Source organism: Neolamprologus multifasciatus, chromosome 23 (assembly GCF_963576455.1).
Source record: "Neolamprologus multifasciatus chromosome 23, fNeoMul1.2, whole genome shotgun sequence".
NCBI classification, from domain to species: domain Eukaryota; kingdom Metazoa; phylum Chordata; class Actinopteri; order Cichliformes; family Cichlidae; genus Neolamprologus; species Neolamprologus multifasciatus.
The window spans coordinates 18,288,564-18,304,507 of record NC_140460.1 but is presented as its reverse complement, the minus strand read 5'-3'; the positions used below and the strand labels follow the sequence as shown (position 1 = coordinate 18,304,507).

Sequence of the window (15,944 nt, the reverse complement as noted above, 5' to 3'; positions counted from 1 at the left end):
CGGTCCTAACAGAAATAAAAACCTGACAAAAACAGAACCTATCATTTGTTTTTAAATATGAAGTAACTTTAAGGTAAGAGTCAGGTACCTGTAAAGCAGTACCGTGTACTTTAGCTGTCCTTAATATTAAGTATAAAGCAGCACTAATATTAATTTAAACCACAGATGCCACCTTCGAGCTGGAGGTGGGCTTGGAGGAGAGTGGAGAATCTACAGGAGAGCCAGTGGCGGCCTCTGATGAGTTGTTATACAGACGACACGGCGCTCTAACTCGAAGGAAGAGGGACGTCTTGTTTCCCAGCGGAGTCAAGCTTTGCTCTCAGGAGACGTTCGACCAAGCTATTGCGAACCACCTCAGCTACTTCCATCTCAGAGGTACATCTCTCCGCCCATCTGCACTTCTTTCGATTCACCTGCCTTAATTTTGATATTTGTGCCTGCAGGCGACAAGGTTTTCCCCTTCATCTTCTCTTCAAAGCTAGAGCGTTTTCACTTAGGCTCTGATCCAAGCATAAGCTTGAGCAGCAAGTCTGCTGTCACCTCTGTGGCAGAGGTCAGAGGTCATGCAACGCCAGATGCACTGTTTCTTAACAAGCCGATCAGCTCGTTCGGCCTTTTGGTTTCAGTTCTGTCAATTGTGTTGAGTTGCTGGGATTTTCTGAGCAGATTTAAAGCATGAGTCAAATTTCTACTTTAATCAAGTTTATCCCTCTATATCAATCAAAAAACATCTCTCTGTATTTAAGTCTAGCTATGGCTTAGACCTTAACACAACAACACAGACATAAGCACTTAAAGAAACCACTGAGTAAAGCTCACATGGTTCCAAGGTGAACAATCAGCTTCAAACCTTTATTACAGTGAAAACATGTCTCTGTGTGTCCTAGTCTCTATTTGGGTCAAAAGAAACAGAACAATCATTAAAAAGTTCAGATTTTTTTTTAAATAGCAGCAACATGAGCCAAAGCAAACTGGACCAACACATGAACTAAATTAACTTTATTGCTGTTACAACAAATGTTGGCAGGAGTCATGCAACAGGATTTAACACAATGCACTCAAATACACAAAGAACCACAAATACAACAGCTTCGTAATTCATCTGTCTCATAACCTGAACATATTAAAATAATACAATGATCAGTAATAATGGGAAAGAAAAGCCCAAAGTAAACACAACGGGGAAGGTTTCAGAAACAAGCACTGAATGCTTTTGGCATGAAAGGATTTCTTTCATATGCCTCATAATCTTACTGTTGATTTGATTGAATTCATGTAAACAGACTCATAAATGACATTTTGTACAGAATATAAATTTTTTTAATTAAATAGCAAATGAAACATCTGTGTTTCTTTTCTCTGATGCCAGAAACAAAAAAAGTATTTCCTCGTTTATACTGATGCTATTTTCTGACCTTCATTGCTGGAATTTGATCCTTGATTTAAATTTCTCTGATCACATACTATTCCTGTGTCATGTGCATGATTATAACATTAAAATTAGTTATGCTTATGATCTCATCAATGCTCGGACGTGGTTTCTGCTGGCATGATGCTAACTAAAAACTAATCCCACACCAATAACTACCAACCCCTTAAACACATTCACACATTCAGGGTTTTTTTTTCTTTTTTTTTGGGGGGGGGGGGGGGGTATTCTTGGTTCAAACTTTGTATAAAGCAACAGCAATGTGATATTGCTGAAGAAACAGATGTTATTACAGGGTTTAATCAATCACCTCAGCTCTACTCAGATGAATTTATTTATTTTTTACCTCAAAGTGCAGATGTGGTTGAAATTACATCTCATCAACCATCCATCATGTTTCTTTCCCTCCAGCTCTTTTTAGGCCTCGTTTCTTTTCCATTGCACTCTTTCTCTTCAGATTCATTGATTTCTTTGAGCACATTCACATTACTATGTAACTTACTACAACTACTATATGTCCACTGTAGCCCCAGGAGATTAGCATTAAGAAATGTGTTCAAAGTGACAAAAAGCAACAAATAGAAGCAGCACAGTGGATTTTTTGTTGGTCTGCTGTGGATGGATCTTGGATACTGTCTTGGCCTGAAGACAGAGGTGTTTTTAAAATGTACTTGCTTTAGATGTGGAGCTGATTTATAATATGGAAATGTTGTACCCTTGAGTAGAGCACCACTTGGTTGAATAACAGAGCACTATCTAAAGAAGCCTCTAATCATATGGAATTACAGATATTTATATACATGTATAGTCTAATTTTAGTCTCTTTTTTGATTTCCATTGTTTGTCACATTTACATTACGTCAGATATAGGTTAAAAGTCCTATCAGTCAGAGCTTGCAGGGGTGCTATTAGTTGTTGAAGTAAAAAAATGGAGGCAGACAAAAAGCTGCTTGTTAGGGCAAGATAACGTCTAAAATAGTCATGTAGCTTTGTGAGGACCACAAACCTGACAAATGACAGCCTTACAGACAACTTTTGTTTTTTAATGTGGACCCAACAGTAAGTTTTTACCTTTCAGGATCTTATTATCTTCAGTAATTGGTGTCTCTGTGTGTTTTAGTGTGTCAGGAGACAGTTTGGGAGGCCTTTAAGATCTTCTGGGATCGGCTGCCCGAGCGGGATGAGTACCAGGACTGGGTGAGCCGCTGCATGGATGGCTCCATCAGTGTCATGGACATAGGCAGATTCTTCAGCCAATCAGAGGAGCATCGGAGTCTCATCAGGAGTGTAAGAACACCACTAAAGCTAATAATTGATCCATTAATTGATATCTTAAACAATAATAAAAATATTTATAAGTTGCAGCCCTGCTTTCGGATAGTGGTATTGGTGCAAAATGTTTTATTCTCCACTGTTCTCATCATTATACATTTACAAAAAGAAGATTGCTGTGGTTTTCCATTCTTCCCCTTCCACGTTAAATTAAAATTAACAGGCTAAAGCAAACCATGTTCGTGCTTCTTTGAGAAGTTGTAAATTTTGGTGATATTCTTTGGTGATTATGTGTTTTTCTGTATTTCAGAGAGTTGCTCTGGTTGCTGCAATGAACATGTAAGTTACCAGCAATTAGACAGTCAAATGTGTTATTGTGTAAACTGTACAAATATAAATTTAACAAATCACTAAGTGACGTGTCATGTCCATGGATATCTTAAAAAGTAAAAAACAGTAAATAATGTTGTCAGGTCAGACAGGACTATTTAACGATTTGAACTTTGAAAGCTTTCAAGCAACAAAATCTTAATCAACAACTTTGATAATACTGCTAATTATAAACAGTCTACATGTAATTCAGCAGCACGGTCACACAGTGGTTAGCACGGTTGCCTCACAGCAAAAAAGTCCTAAGTATAATTCAACCATTAGGGTCTTTCTGTGTGGACTTTGCATGTTCTCCCCATATTTGCATCCATATTAGTCCAGCTTCCTCCCACAGTCCAAAGACATGCAGTTAGTGGGGTTAGGTTAATTGTTGAATCTAAATTACCCATAGGTGTGAATGTGAGTGAGAATGGTTGTCTGTCTCTATGTGTTGGCCCAGCGACAGACTGGCGGCCTGTCCAGGGTGTATCCTGCCCCTCATCCTATGGTAGCTGGGATAGGCTCCAGCTCCCCGCCACCCTGAATTGGATAAGTGGAAGAGAATGGATGGATACATGTAATTCTTAGTTTATTGCTTTCCTAGAACATTATTTTTAACTTAATAAGTCTGTGGTCTTTAAAATAAAATATCTCATTTCAATACAACACATTGTACAACGCTAGTTCAAAGCAAATTATGAGTTTATGCACTATGTATAGCCTAACAGTATTAAATTAAGTTTAATCAGTATTAAATCAATAAGATTTCTGAGGACCTGACACTGAAGTAAATGGTTTGTTAGACTTTTTGTACCAGCAGTGATTAGTTTAAAAACTAAAAGTGGTGGTTGTGTATTTACATCTATGTTGTGTTTGATCACCTGCTGCAGTGTGCCCATCAGCCCTACTCCATGCAGGTAGGCCTGCAGACACTGAACACCAACCACAGAGCTGGGCCGGAGTCAGGCAGTGGAATTAGGAGACCTATTTTGCTAATTTAGTGCTCTATATTCTGACTCTGGGACTTCAGAACTTATTACTTATTATTTATAATTGCTGAATCTCTATGCAGCCCTTCAGAATCAGAATACTCTATAAATTTCAAAGGAAATTGCTTCAAATCAGAGGGTAAATGACTGAACTAAATAAAATAATACAATATATTAAAAAGTGAAATCAGGTCCTTAAATATACATATATATATATATATATATATACAAACATAAATATCGAGAATATTACAGAGATTAAACACATGTGACTGACATTGTACTCTAAACGGTTTCTCTAACACCCCTACCCCCTTTTCTGGAAGCCAGCTGAGGGGCAAACATCAGACTTTCTGAGCTGTGTGTAGTAAATAAATGCATGACGTAGTTCAGACAGTTGAAAGAAAAGTGGTTAACTCATTATTTAACACTATGTCTATGTTTACAGCATATATCTGACAGTGTTCGTTGGCATTAGCACTAAGATCAAAATGTATCCGAGTAAAAAATAAATAAAAAAGTGTCAACTTTAGTCTAATCTAGAGATTTTGAAAAGCTTTAATGACTCCATCCCAGAGACAGAAAACTGAGCTTTGTTGCTTTCTACTCTGGCAGGACGCTGGCCAGTTTTAGAGTTTGGAGAAGAGAAAGTGAAGTGCTCGCGTGCGTGGCTTGTTTATCATTTCTGCTTTCTTTGGCTTGCTGCATGTTTGTTTATTTATTTTACAGTTGTGTGGTTTTTGTTAATAAAAATGCCTCAGTCCAGCTGCATGAGAATTGTTGCAGTTTAATAAATTTAAAGGGGAATGCCAACTATTTTAAGGATTCACAGATGTTTTGTGTACATTGACAATGAATGAGGCTCCAGGGTTTGTGGACTTGTAGGGTTTGGTAAATGTTGGACATAAATATGAGACTTTAAAATTGTTCTTCTCACTAAACTGGGAAACAAGAAGGACATAGAAACCTTAAAACAGATGATGTTCCCCTTTAGAAGTCACATTATCATGCTTTATATGTCTTTAGACTTCACAGCACACCATCACAGAAGAGGACAAAAACAGAAGTATTAAAGCATTAGTATTAAAGAAGCTGGCACTGTCCTACTGGTTAAATGATGTTTCTCTCAGCTGAGTGCTAGAGGAGATAAATCACGTTTTTGCTAAATGCTTTGCTTTTTGTCTCTGTTTGTCTTGTAGCTCGGAGACACCGACCACTCAGACTGGAGATGCAGTGACCAAGATCTCACCAGGTAAATATTTTCGATATCAGGGAGTCTCCATTACCCTTTCAATGTTCTAATGAGCTTTTAATACAATAAGCAGTTATTCTTAAGATACTACTAGATGCTTTAGTTATTTTCCAGTGTATCAGAAATAATTCCCATCATGGTAATCAGTTCATCTGGCAATATTTGTCTTTTGAGCTCTGTGCTCTGGTCAGTATAAGCCAGTTATTCAAAACGTCCTTAACTTTGACCAATTTTTTTTTTCAAGAACACAAAGTACATGAAGATAATTTTGGTAGTAACTTAGTAACTTGGCAGACAGAGCCTTTTACTCTGTTTGGTCAGAAAGCTCAGCTTTGTCCAGAAACACGTTTTGGACAAAAGCCAATCACAACTCACTGTAGCCTCAACATGTAGCTACAGGTGAACACAAGGTGGACCATTGCTGGTTACTTGATTTATGCATCTCCAAAGATACATCTCAGCCAACTTGTACAGAGAAGGGTGTTATCATTATATATTGTACCCTAATAAATTGTGGGTCAAGGAAGTTGATAAACCCACCAGGACACCAGGACTTTGGTTTAAAACTGATAAATTGAAAAAAAAAAATACTGATTTGAGAAGCCCCCGCGCATGCCAAAAAATTCTAGTTTAGGGATGTTTTGCCATCTTTGGCATAGCCCTAACAAATATTCATGAATGGGCTTTACAACTACCTGAAGGAATCTATGGACTGGATGTGCATACAGATTAGTGCCTTACTGGTGACTCTTTTACGAGCCACTGAAAGTCTTTGTTGAAACCCCAATTGGTGGCACAAAGTGTCAGCAGCCGCAGTCACTCACCTTACAACCAAATCTGTCTTATGTGAAGTAGGAGTGGGTGCAGGAGGCTGATTCCCGTGACACGCTCCACTCTCAGAATAGATCTGTAAGCCTATTTACGATTTACGGCAAGTGTCTGGTCAATGGATGGAGACTGAGTAGAGGACTGGAAGCAGAAATGTGGACATGACAGAGTTACTGCAGGACAACTATCAGGGTTAGTGAGATCACAGCTACAGATGGTTCATTTTGACGTTGTTTTTGTTTCACGTCATCATTAGTACGATTTCTGTCAAAGTGCATCGGCTATGAGGTCTTCCCATTGACATCCAATAGAAAGAAAACTGCAGAATGTTTTCATGACACTCTTGGTTCATGAAGTCTGTGACGTTCATGATAGTCCCCAGCTCTCAATGAGATTCTCAACAGAACCCCTGCTGTCAGAAGTCATGAATTGCAGCCTTTTTTTAGCAGATCATTTTAAGGATTAGTTACTTGTTGGCAGACCTGGAAGTTATTTTATCCACAAGGAAAACATGGCGGACTTCCAGTGGAACTTTAGGTCACAGGTTAGCATTGTTAAGTAACATTCTTCAGCTCTGCAGTCAATGTCAATTACAAGCAGGAACAAAGAGGCGAAGGACACACCTTGTTTTATGAAGCTGAACACTGCAATAGCGAGGATAAACTGAGTATTTCTTAAAAACTGGTGCTCTTCTCTTCAGTTCTTTTAAGCATTTTATACTTACCCTCATTGTTACAAAAAACCCATTTATGATATCTGATAAGTTAAATATATACACAGAAATGTTTTGGTGTTATTTGTTGTATTCGAGATTAGTGTATCAACAATAAGGTGAGCAAAATTTAAAAATTCTGCAGTAGAATTTGGTTGTAATGCTTAAAATGCTACCTTTTCTTTGTCCTCCTCCTTCAAGTTTTCTCTTTTTTTGCAACTATAGGAGAGAGTGACATCATCATTGGATCAGAGACAATCACAATCAAGCAAGACGATCTTACTGTAGATCTTGAGGTCACTTCTTGGGTTCCTCCGGTCTCTGTGACTGAAGGTCCACATCAAGAGTCTACAGCACACATTAACACTGAGGTTTTAAGTGTTGGGGGGCTGCTTGAGGATTCTGTGGAGGTGGCAACAGAGGCTGATTACGCTGTTACACATAAGCCTTTAGATTGGATCGATCAAGAAATTGGGGAAGACAAAACTATCCCTGAAATATCAGATAAGGAGGAGGCTGTAGTTGAAGATGACAAGATCATTGGAATCATCCCTGAAAATGTGATCATAGTTGACTCTGAGGTCATTCAGGAAGTTACCCCAAAAGGTGAGAAACCTCTGTTAGAGGTTGTGGCCCATGAAGCACCCACAGAAGAAACTGTTGTGGTTCTTCAGAAGCCCACCACAGCATCAGAAACTATCACATTGGAGGAATTAGGGCAGAAGGTACATCCGAAGTTGACCTCTGAGGCTCCTTCAGAAGTCATGATACAGCACGTCCCTAAGGCAACCACGGAAGATGCTGTTGAGACAGAAATTAAAGGAATTCCAGAAAAATCTCTGGATATCCATGACAAAACCTTCACTGAGGATTTTGTAGAGAAACCCTCAGAGGATTTACAAGAGCCAATTGATGAAGCAATACCACTTCCAATTCCTGAAGAAGCTGAAGACAAAATACATGCACCTCCAGTAGAACATCCTTCAAAGGCAATTGTAGAGGTGAGCCAAGAAGAAACCAAAGTCATCACAGAAGCAACAGAAACTGTATTACTGATAACAGATGCAGAAGAAGAAGCTGAAATATTCAATAATGTGACTCCAAAACAAGGATCCGCCTCAAATGTAGAAACAGAAGTCCCCTCCCAGGCCTCTATTCTGACGACAACATATAAGATGGAAGTAACAGTTGTTGAATACACTCCAAAGGACAAACCAACACTAATGGCTGAGGTTACTTCTAAGCCTGTTCTAATATTAGAACATAACAAAGGTGAAAAATATAGTGTCACAGAGGAACCGCCAACAATACAGATAACTACATCCAAGGAACACAGCAAAGAAGAAATGCCAGTGGTGTCAAAAGAGGAGGTAAAAGCAGAAGTCAAACAAGAAGAGGTTGTTCTGGTAGATAGGACTAAACAAATAACACAGACTGGTGTAGAAGGGCCAAAAGATACAATTGCTGAAGAAGTTGCAGTTCAAACAGTAACAGTAACAGCACCAGAAGCAGCAGCAAAAGAACTACACAAAAAAGCAGAAGAGGCAACAGTTATATTGGAGACTACATTAAAAACCTCAGATGATGTCGCAACAGACAAAACAGAGGAAGAAAGTGCTGAGGTAGTTGTAGAAATACCTTTTGAAGAGGAAAAACATGTAACACAGATAGAAGGGAAAATATTTGAAGCTACAGGAGAACCAGTTAAAGATGAAGATGATACAACTGATGACTTTAGAGAAACTGTACAGGAGGAAGGAAGAAAGGAAGAAACTACAGAACAACCAAAACTTTTAGTGGAAACTTTACATGAACCTGAACCTCTCAAACCTGTGGAAGAAATTGTAGATATAGCAGAACCTTCAGAAATGACTACAAAGGATGTCAAACCCATAGAAGAAACAACAAAGGAGACTGAGCCCACAATAGAACCAGCAGAAGAAGTAGAACTTGTAGAAGTCATCAGAGAAGAGACTAAACCTCTGGAAGAATTGGCACAAGAACTGGAACCTGTTAAAGAAACCACAGAAAAGACAGAACTAGTAGAAAAACCAGTGACAGAGGCCAAATCCATAGAAGAGATTCATGAGAAGTCACCACAACCCAAGAGAGAACCGACAAGAAAAACAGAACTAAGTGAAGAAATGACAGTGAAACCTGAACTCAAAAATGATCCAGTTCAAGAAGCAGAAGGACCAGTACTCAGAGCAGTACCCACAGAAGAACCAAGAGAAGGCGAACTCATCAAAGATACTACAGAAAAAACACAACCCACAACAGAACCAGCCCAAATTGAATCTATAAAAGAAACTGGTGAAAAAAATGAACCAACAAGACAATTTATAGAACAATCAAAACCCAAAATAATAACGGAGGATGATAAACCTGATTTTGTTTTAACATCTGTCAATAAAACTCAAGAAGCAGCTGAAGGGGAAACATTTGAGGACAGAGAAGAAGCTGCCTCTGAGAGCTTAGATGAGGTAACGGAGAAAGAAGCTGGATTTGAAGATACAGAAACAGATGAAACTTCACCAGAAGTTACAGAGACCCCTTCAGAATCTGATGAGGAAATCACTCCTGTGCTTGTTGTTGTTCCAGAAGACACAGAGACATCTGCACCTGAGATAACAGTGGAACCTCCAGGTGGATCTGAAGTGGGAAGGGAGGAAGAAATCTCAAAGGCTCCACTTGAAACATCTCCAAAAGCTGTCACTGATGCCCAACCAGGCACAATTTCAGAGGTAGAAACCCCTAAGGAGGTCACCCCAGAGTCTCCTAAAGAGCTTCCCAGTAAGGAAGATGGTGCCTCAGATGAGGGCAGTGTCCCGGTAGCTTTAGAAGACCCTGATCAAGAATCAGCTGAGGGTGACTCCCCAACTGAAGAAGTGGATGAACTCTTAACAGAGACTCCACTAGAAGTGGCACCTGAGTCAGTTGATTCCATCACCCTAGAAACAGTTGTGGATTTCACTGAAGAGAGAACACAAAGTACTACACTGGGTGCCACTGAGGAGTCTACCCCTACTTCCTATTTGGAGATTACGACCAAGTATGTGGTCGAATACAATAATGGCAACTTTCCCGATCTTACAGAGAGGGTTTATGACGTAAATGGCAACTTTTTTGGAAACAATGGCTTCAAGTTGGAGGATGAGGAGGAGAACTTGGTAAGACGATATGTTTAATCAGATGACTTGAGGTAATCCCTTCATACATGACATTCCAGTACCAACCCCATATCCGTATGCCTACCTTCAAATTTAGATTGGTAATGAGATAGACACGTTACTTCTGCCCCCGAGGCCCCTGAAGGATGAGGTGGTAGAGTTGAGCATGAAACTGAAAGAGGAAACCTACAATGATGCGCTGAGAGACCCAAGCAGCTTTGAGTATCAGCAGCTGGCCAGACACTTCAAACGCAGGGTGAGTCAACTATATTTTCAATCTGCTCTATATATGAAGGGGTCTGTGCAGACATGCCATGTGAAGTGCACTTTTTAAGATGCTTTACCACTATGAAATGTTGGGTTGGATATACATGACTTTCTGAGATATCAACATACCTGCTGTAGTCATTACCTGAACAGTGGCTTGTATATAGCATTAAGAGTATACTATAGTATATTATATATATATATTTTATATGCTTGACTTCAAATTCTTTGCATTAGATAACAGCCAAAAATGTCAAATGAAAAAGAGTAGGAAAAGGAGTGTGATTCTTTTTTCATTCATATAAATCAAGAATATTAATGCAAATATTAATGACTCAACAAATCTGAAGAAGAACCTTAGAATCTGTGGTCCGTCTTTCATCAAATCAGTGCAGCTATTTAATTGAGTTTATTTCAGTGAGTGAAATGGATTTGAAAACTCTTTTTAAGGCTTAATATTAGGTCTGGTGGTGCGGTGTTTTTTTGGAGTAGGAAGTGAAAATGTCAAAGTGAGAGTGGAGTCCCAAATTATTGGCAAATGCTAGCTAGTTTTCTCAGCAAGCTGACACAAATACTTGTACATTTGTGCTAATTAACATATAAATAAAATCCCAAAATTTCGCTCACCAAAAGAGACTTCTTGAATGGCCTATTAGTACAATTAAGCATAGAACAGCCATACTAGTACTCAGACAATTACATTTAAAATGCTCCAAAAAGCTCAACAGCACAAACACAGTTTATTCTAGGGAATCGATTTGCTGACACGAAGCCTGGAAGACAGCTAGCAGCTACAGCTCCATATGTCATCATCTGTCTGCCAGTCTACGAGGTCATGCCTCTAATAATACAAACCTTGAGTCTTAATACAATTCAAACAGATGAGTTATAAAAATTATCCCCTGTATAGTTGTTATAAAGGGGTACATTAGGGTCTTTTTTTGTAACAGGTTTTGTATCAGGTAAACATGTGTATTTCTGCTGCAAAGGTGGATATTCTAACACTGAATCACTGCTGGAGCCAGCCTCAAGTAGACATTAGAACAGGGGGGTGGGGGAACACCAGGCCTCAAGGACCGGTGTCCTGCAGGTTTTAGATGGGTCCTTGATCCAAAACACCTGATTTAAATGGCTAAATTACCTCCTCAACATGTATTTAAGTTCTCCAGAGGCCTGGTAATAAACTAATCATTTGATTTAGGTGTGTTGACCCAGGGTAATATCTTAAATCTGCAGGACACTGGCCCTTGAGGCCTGGAGTTCCCCAGCCTTGCATTAGAGGAACTGCAATCTTTGTTACTTACTTGGTGTCGGTTTATCTAACCCTTTACACATGGGTCAAGTCACTGTACCTGGGGCTATAGGTGCCAGGAGACCTGTTTAATGTAACTGTAGTTTTTGTCTGTTGAACACAAAGTTGTTCAAAGCAAATGCAAACATATGAAAGTAGCAGTTTAGAGTCTAGGGGCCTTAAAAAGAGGAGCATCTCCTTCTCAGTGATTGTTGTTTGTACTCTGTCAGCGATTTTATGTTGTAAACAGCAGGGATTTTCTGGAAATTATTTTTATCTCAGAATGGTTTTAACTTTGTTCCTCCTTGTTTTGGTTCTGTGCTTCCTGCTGACACCTCTTCTTCCCTCCTTCCTTCTCTTTAACTACTTTCTCTGACGTCCACCATACTTACTCATCACCAAACTGACTTGCTTGTGGTTTCCCACAAACTGCAGACTCAGGAGTTTGGCTGTGTCTTTAAAGGCATTTGCCTGTTTTTCACGCATTCGGATTCTTCACGCTTTTGAGCTCAGTTTCCTCCCCACTGCCAGCAATCGGCTATACGAGCCGATGAGGCAGAAACAGAGCTGGAAAACTGCAGAGGACATACAGTACAGTATACGAGCAGTGAGTCACCACGAGCTGCTGGAAAAAAAGCTGCTTTGCCAGGAAAGCAGAGCGCCGGTAAGTTCCCGAACTGCCGGGAGGCTTTCAGGCTCCGCTCCACGTTAGTGACGCGGGAAGGCAGTTTATGGTTTGAGTATCGGGGTCAGGCTTGTTAATGAGGGAGTATGAAGTGGATAATAGAAACAGCAGGAGCTCTGCTGCAGCACAGAAACACACATGAAGAAGAAGAAGCAGAGTGCAAATGCAAAATTTATCCAGATAAGCATGACTTTAACTGGGCATCAAGAAACCGAATGGCCAACCATTTATCAGTTTATGTCTTTCCATGATGGCTTTACAAAGTGGGAAGACGTCCAACTTGAAGAGCTAATACGTGTTTAAAAATGCACACAGTGGTCACTCTCTGAGAAGACTGTATAAACCTCCAGCTTTATGAACATTAGCAGATCTTCAGAGTACGTCTCACCATCAGCAGATCATTTTTTCTTGATAATTTAAAGCAGAAAAAGGGCTGACATGAACAATACTCATATGGAAAAAGATTTACTTCCACTGTTACAACTTAAAGCCATATATTTATATAGTCAATTATTCACAGTGTGTTAAATCTTTACAGATTGCAGTCTTAAGTAAAGGTCAATGTTTCTTTCTCTGACAGTTTGAGTCCACTCATCCTTCGTTGCAGCTTTTAGCTGCACACATTTCACAGCCAAAAGTAATTTAAAGAGATTATTTTCATCTCAACTATGAGACTGTCTGACAAATGAGAAGTCCACCTTCTCTCCAGAAATATTCATCAGTTCTTTAGCAGTTCCGAGCAAAACAACATCAGCTCTGCCTCTAATATCATGCCCTGACTGCTCAGTCCATACACTGAAGCCCATGGGTTAAGGCTCGTTCAACCAGGCAGTCAATCCTAATGTACTAACCCTGGCCTGGGACTAGAGTAAGGTGCTTGGTAACTTTGTCCTAGGCAGGGTAACTTGGTTTTTGCTGTTGTAGTTTATCATAGGGATATTCATAATCACTCTTAGTCTAGCCTCACACCTAGGACCAGTCTGCCTTGTGAAATTATAAACTTGGCTCTTGTGACCACTCGGATGAGCAATCCCCTTTAACATGATGATTTGGTGCTGAACACTTCCTGGATAAGGTGTTTCATGCCTATTCTACTAGAAACTAGGGGTGCAACGATACACAAAATTCACGGTTCGGTTCGGTTCTGCCATGGTCCTGGGTCATTTTGACCCAGCGTTTTGTGTTTCCTTGAAGTTCATTTTTGTGCCTTGTGTTTATTCTGATTTTGTATTAGTTTAGGGTTGAACCTGAAGTTTAGTGTTTTATCAGCCCTACCTGTGTCTGTCCTCGGTGCTCTGTTCATGTCCCCGTGTTGTGTTGTAAATCAGTCTGTGTGTTTCCTGCTTTACTTTGAAGGCTCGTGTTCTGGATTTCCTGTTCTATTCTGAAGGTCTGTGTCTGTTGTCATTGTGTTCAGCTTGTGTCCTCCAGTCATCGTGTGTATTAGGATCAGCTGTTCTCCCCTCCTGTGTGTGATTACCCGATTACCTTGTGTGTGTATATTTAGTGGGTGTTGGTCTGTGTTCGTTGTCAGCTCGTCTGCGTTCATCTGTGTATCCTCCGTCAGTCTGCGTCTCTTTGCCTTTCACCCCGTGTCCTGAGGATTTCTAGTTGCTCTTTAGTTTTCCCAGTTTAGGTTTCCGTTAGTATGTCTCATGATTCGTTGTCTGTTCCTGCCACTGTCACCTGTAAAAAAACTCTCATTCATATCATCAGTCGGCTGCCTGCATTTTGGGTCCTCCTTTCATTCCACAACACGACTGCTGCCCCAGCCGTGACAGTTTCAATATTTTGGTGCAACGGTTTGATATTTTTTCGATACAAAAAAAATGTTCATGCTTTTTTAATTTGTCATATATTAAAATTATAAATATATATTTTAACTCAAACGTACAGTTTTTAAATTTAATGTTGCTGAAACAACAAAGGGATAAAATAATAAATATATCTGATTAAGAAATCACTCATCTTTGGAAAAGAGAGTTTATTACAGAGAAATGGCTCTTTCCAAAATAAAAGCTATACTATACGCTTCTTCTGGGCTATATTCTCAGCAGCATATTAAACATATCAGGTCCCCATAAGGAGAATCATGTGCTAACGGCTGTTTAAATGACTCGGGTAAAGTTTGTAGCATGCGTGCTTGTTGTTTTTGTCTGCTTCCACGTGTCTTTGCACTAGGATGATGTCGGCGTAAATGTGCAGTCATATTCATTGTGTTCCCACTAGTGCTGTCAGCGTTAATCTGAAATGAATGAATAAAATCTCCGTTAACGAGCTACCGCGGATTGCCCCGTGCATGGGGCTGGACGTTAACGACACGTTAACGCACTAGTTCCCACCCATGTAATTGAGCATTGCGTGGCACATCCGACATACTGTTTTACTTTTGTCCTTGACGCGCTTACCTTCAGGGTCATACGTCACATGAAAACCAAAATAGTTCCAAACGCCAGATCTGAATGAGGGTGGGGGAGGTTCAATTTGCCATGTTGCAACGAGCTTAGCTTCTGTCTTGCTAGCTTGCGCTGCGCTCAGTGGATCTGCGCTCGACAGTGCAGCCTAGGCGGAGTAGTCGAACGCAGGTCCACTGAGCTCTCAACACAGACAGCATCGTCAGAAGAAAAGTTGATAAAATAAATTAAAAATTTTGTATTGTTTGATACATATGCGTACCGAACCGAAAGCACTGTATCGAACGGTTCAATATCGATACGAGTATCGTTGCACCCCTACTAGAAACAGAACCTGGATTAGACCTAGAGTGCACTGAGGTCAGTGTACATATAAGAAATCCCTGTGAGCTTCAGACTTTTCTAAATGCTCAGTTCCACACAATGTTTTTCGACCTTTGGTTTTGCACGACATCCTAAAAATGGATATCCCCTAATATAGTCATTTGAGAAACAGAAGCCCCACCCACTTGTTGTTCAACCAATAGAAAAAGCTGTGATCTCATAAAAGGGCTTTATTTTTACACATATATATATATATGTTATAAGTTGCTAACTTGGCCTCACAAAAGTCTGGTTTGACTCTGATGTTAGAGGTTTTCACTCATGTTTTCTTCCTTTCTTCGACAAACAGATTGAAGACGCCTTTCATAGAGTGCCGGGCTTCAAGACGGTTTACATTGTGGAATTCAGGTACAATTCAGCTGGCATACAGTACAAAAAGAGCACCTATCAAGCCCTCATGTAAAATTAGTTTTGCTAAAGAAAAGATACAAATTTTAAAATAAGTTATTGACTATTGTTTTAGTTATATTATGTTGTGTTTTGCCTGTTTTTTCAGACCCCAGAAGGATCTGGAGCGGTAAGTTGGACAAACGTTAGTTTTTCTATTATCCCCTGATTTTATAGATTCACCACCTGATACAGACAATACAGTGAAGTAACTTCTCAAAGCTCGTGTGGAGATAAGCTACCCTGTAGATTATGAGTCCAAATGTCATGCTCTCCACGTCATCATGTCTTCACAACCCCTGTGACCTTCCCTTTGAAGTAAATAACGGCTCTGCTGTAGCTCTGTTCTACTTGCCACTTAATGTCTTTACCAACAGTCAATCACCTCTTAAGTGGGATAAGTCGTTGGGTAGCTTCAGGCCACCTGTAGACCCTGTAGTGTTACCGTTAAAGGTTTATGACAGGCTCACTGTTATTCTGTCTGGGAAACCCCAC

General features: G+C 39.8%; 1 protein-coding gene across 6 annotated transcripts in view; it reads left to right on the top strand.

The window, feature by feature from the left end:
* Nucleotides 1-15,944, top strand: part of LOC146491339 (uncharacterized) — a 34,997-nt gene that overhangs the window by 2,783 nt on the left and 16,270 nt on the right. For 4 of the 6 annotated variants that reach the window (XR_014872562.1, XR_014872565.1, XM_085152673.1 and 1 more), the window contains exons 2-10: nt 166-375; nt 2,550-2,716; nt 3,012-3,040; nt 3,961-3,987; nt 5,259-5,311; nt 7,077-10,021; nt 10,119-10,277; nt 15,352-15,410; nt 15,559-15,579. Coding sequence is in view for 2 of the 6 variants with exons in the window: in XM_085152673.1 (XP_085008799.1) it covers nt 166-375; nt 2,550-2,716; nt 3,012-3,040; nt 3,961-3,987; nt 5,259-5,311; nt 7,077-10,021; nt 10,119-10,277; nt 15,352-15,410; nt 15,559-15,579 (3,670 nt within the window). In the remaining 4 variants the exon portion in view is untranslated. The other 2 variants (XR_014872563.1, XR_014872564.1) reach the window with 2 other exon arrangements.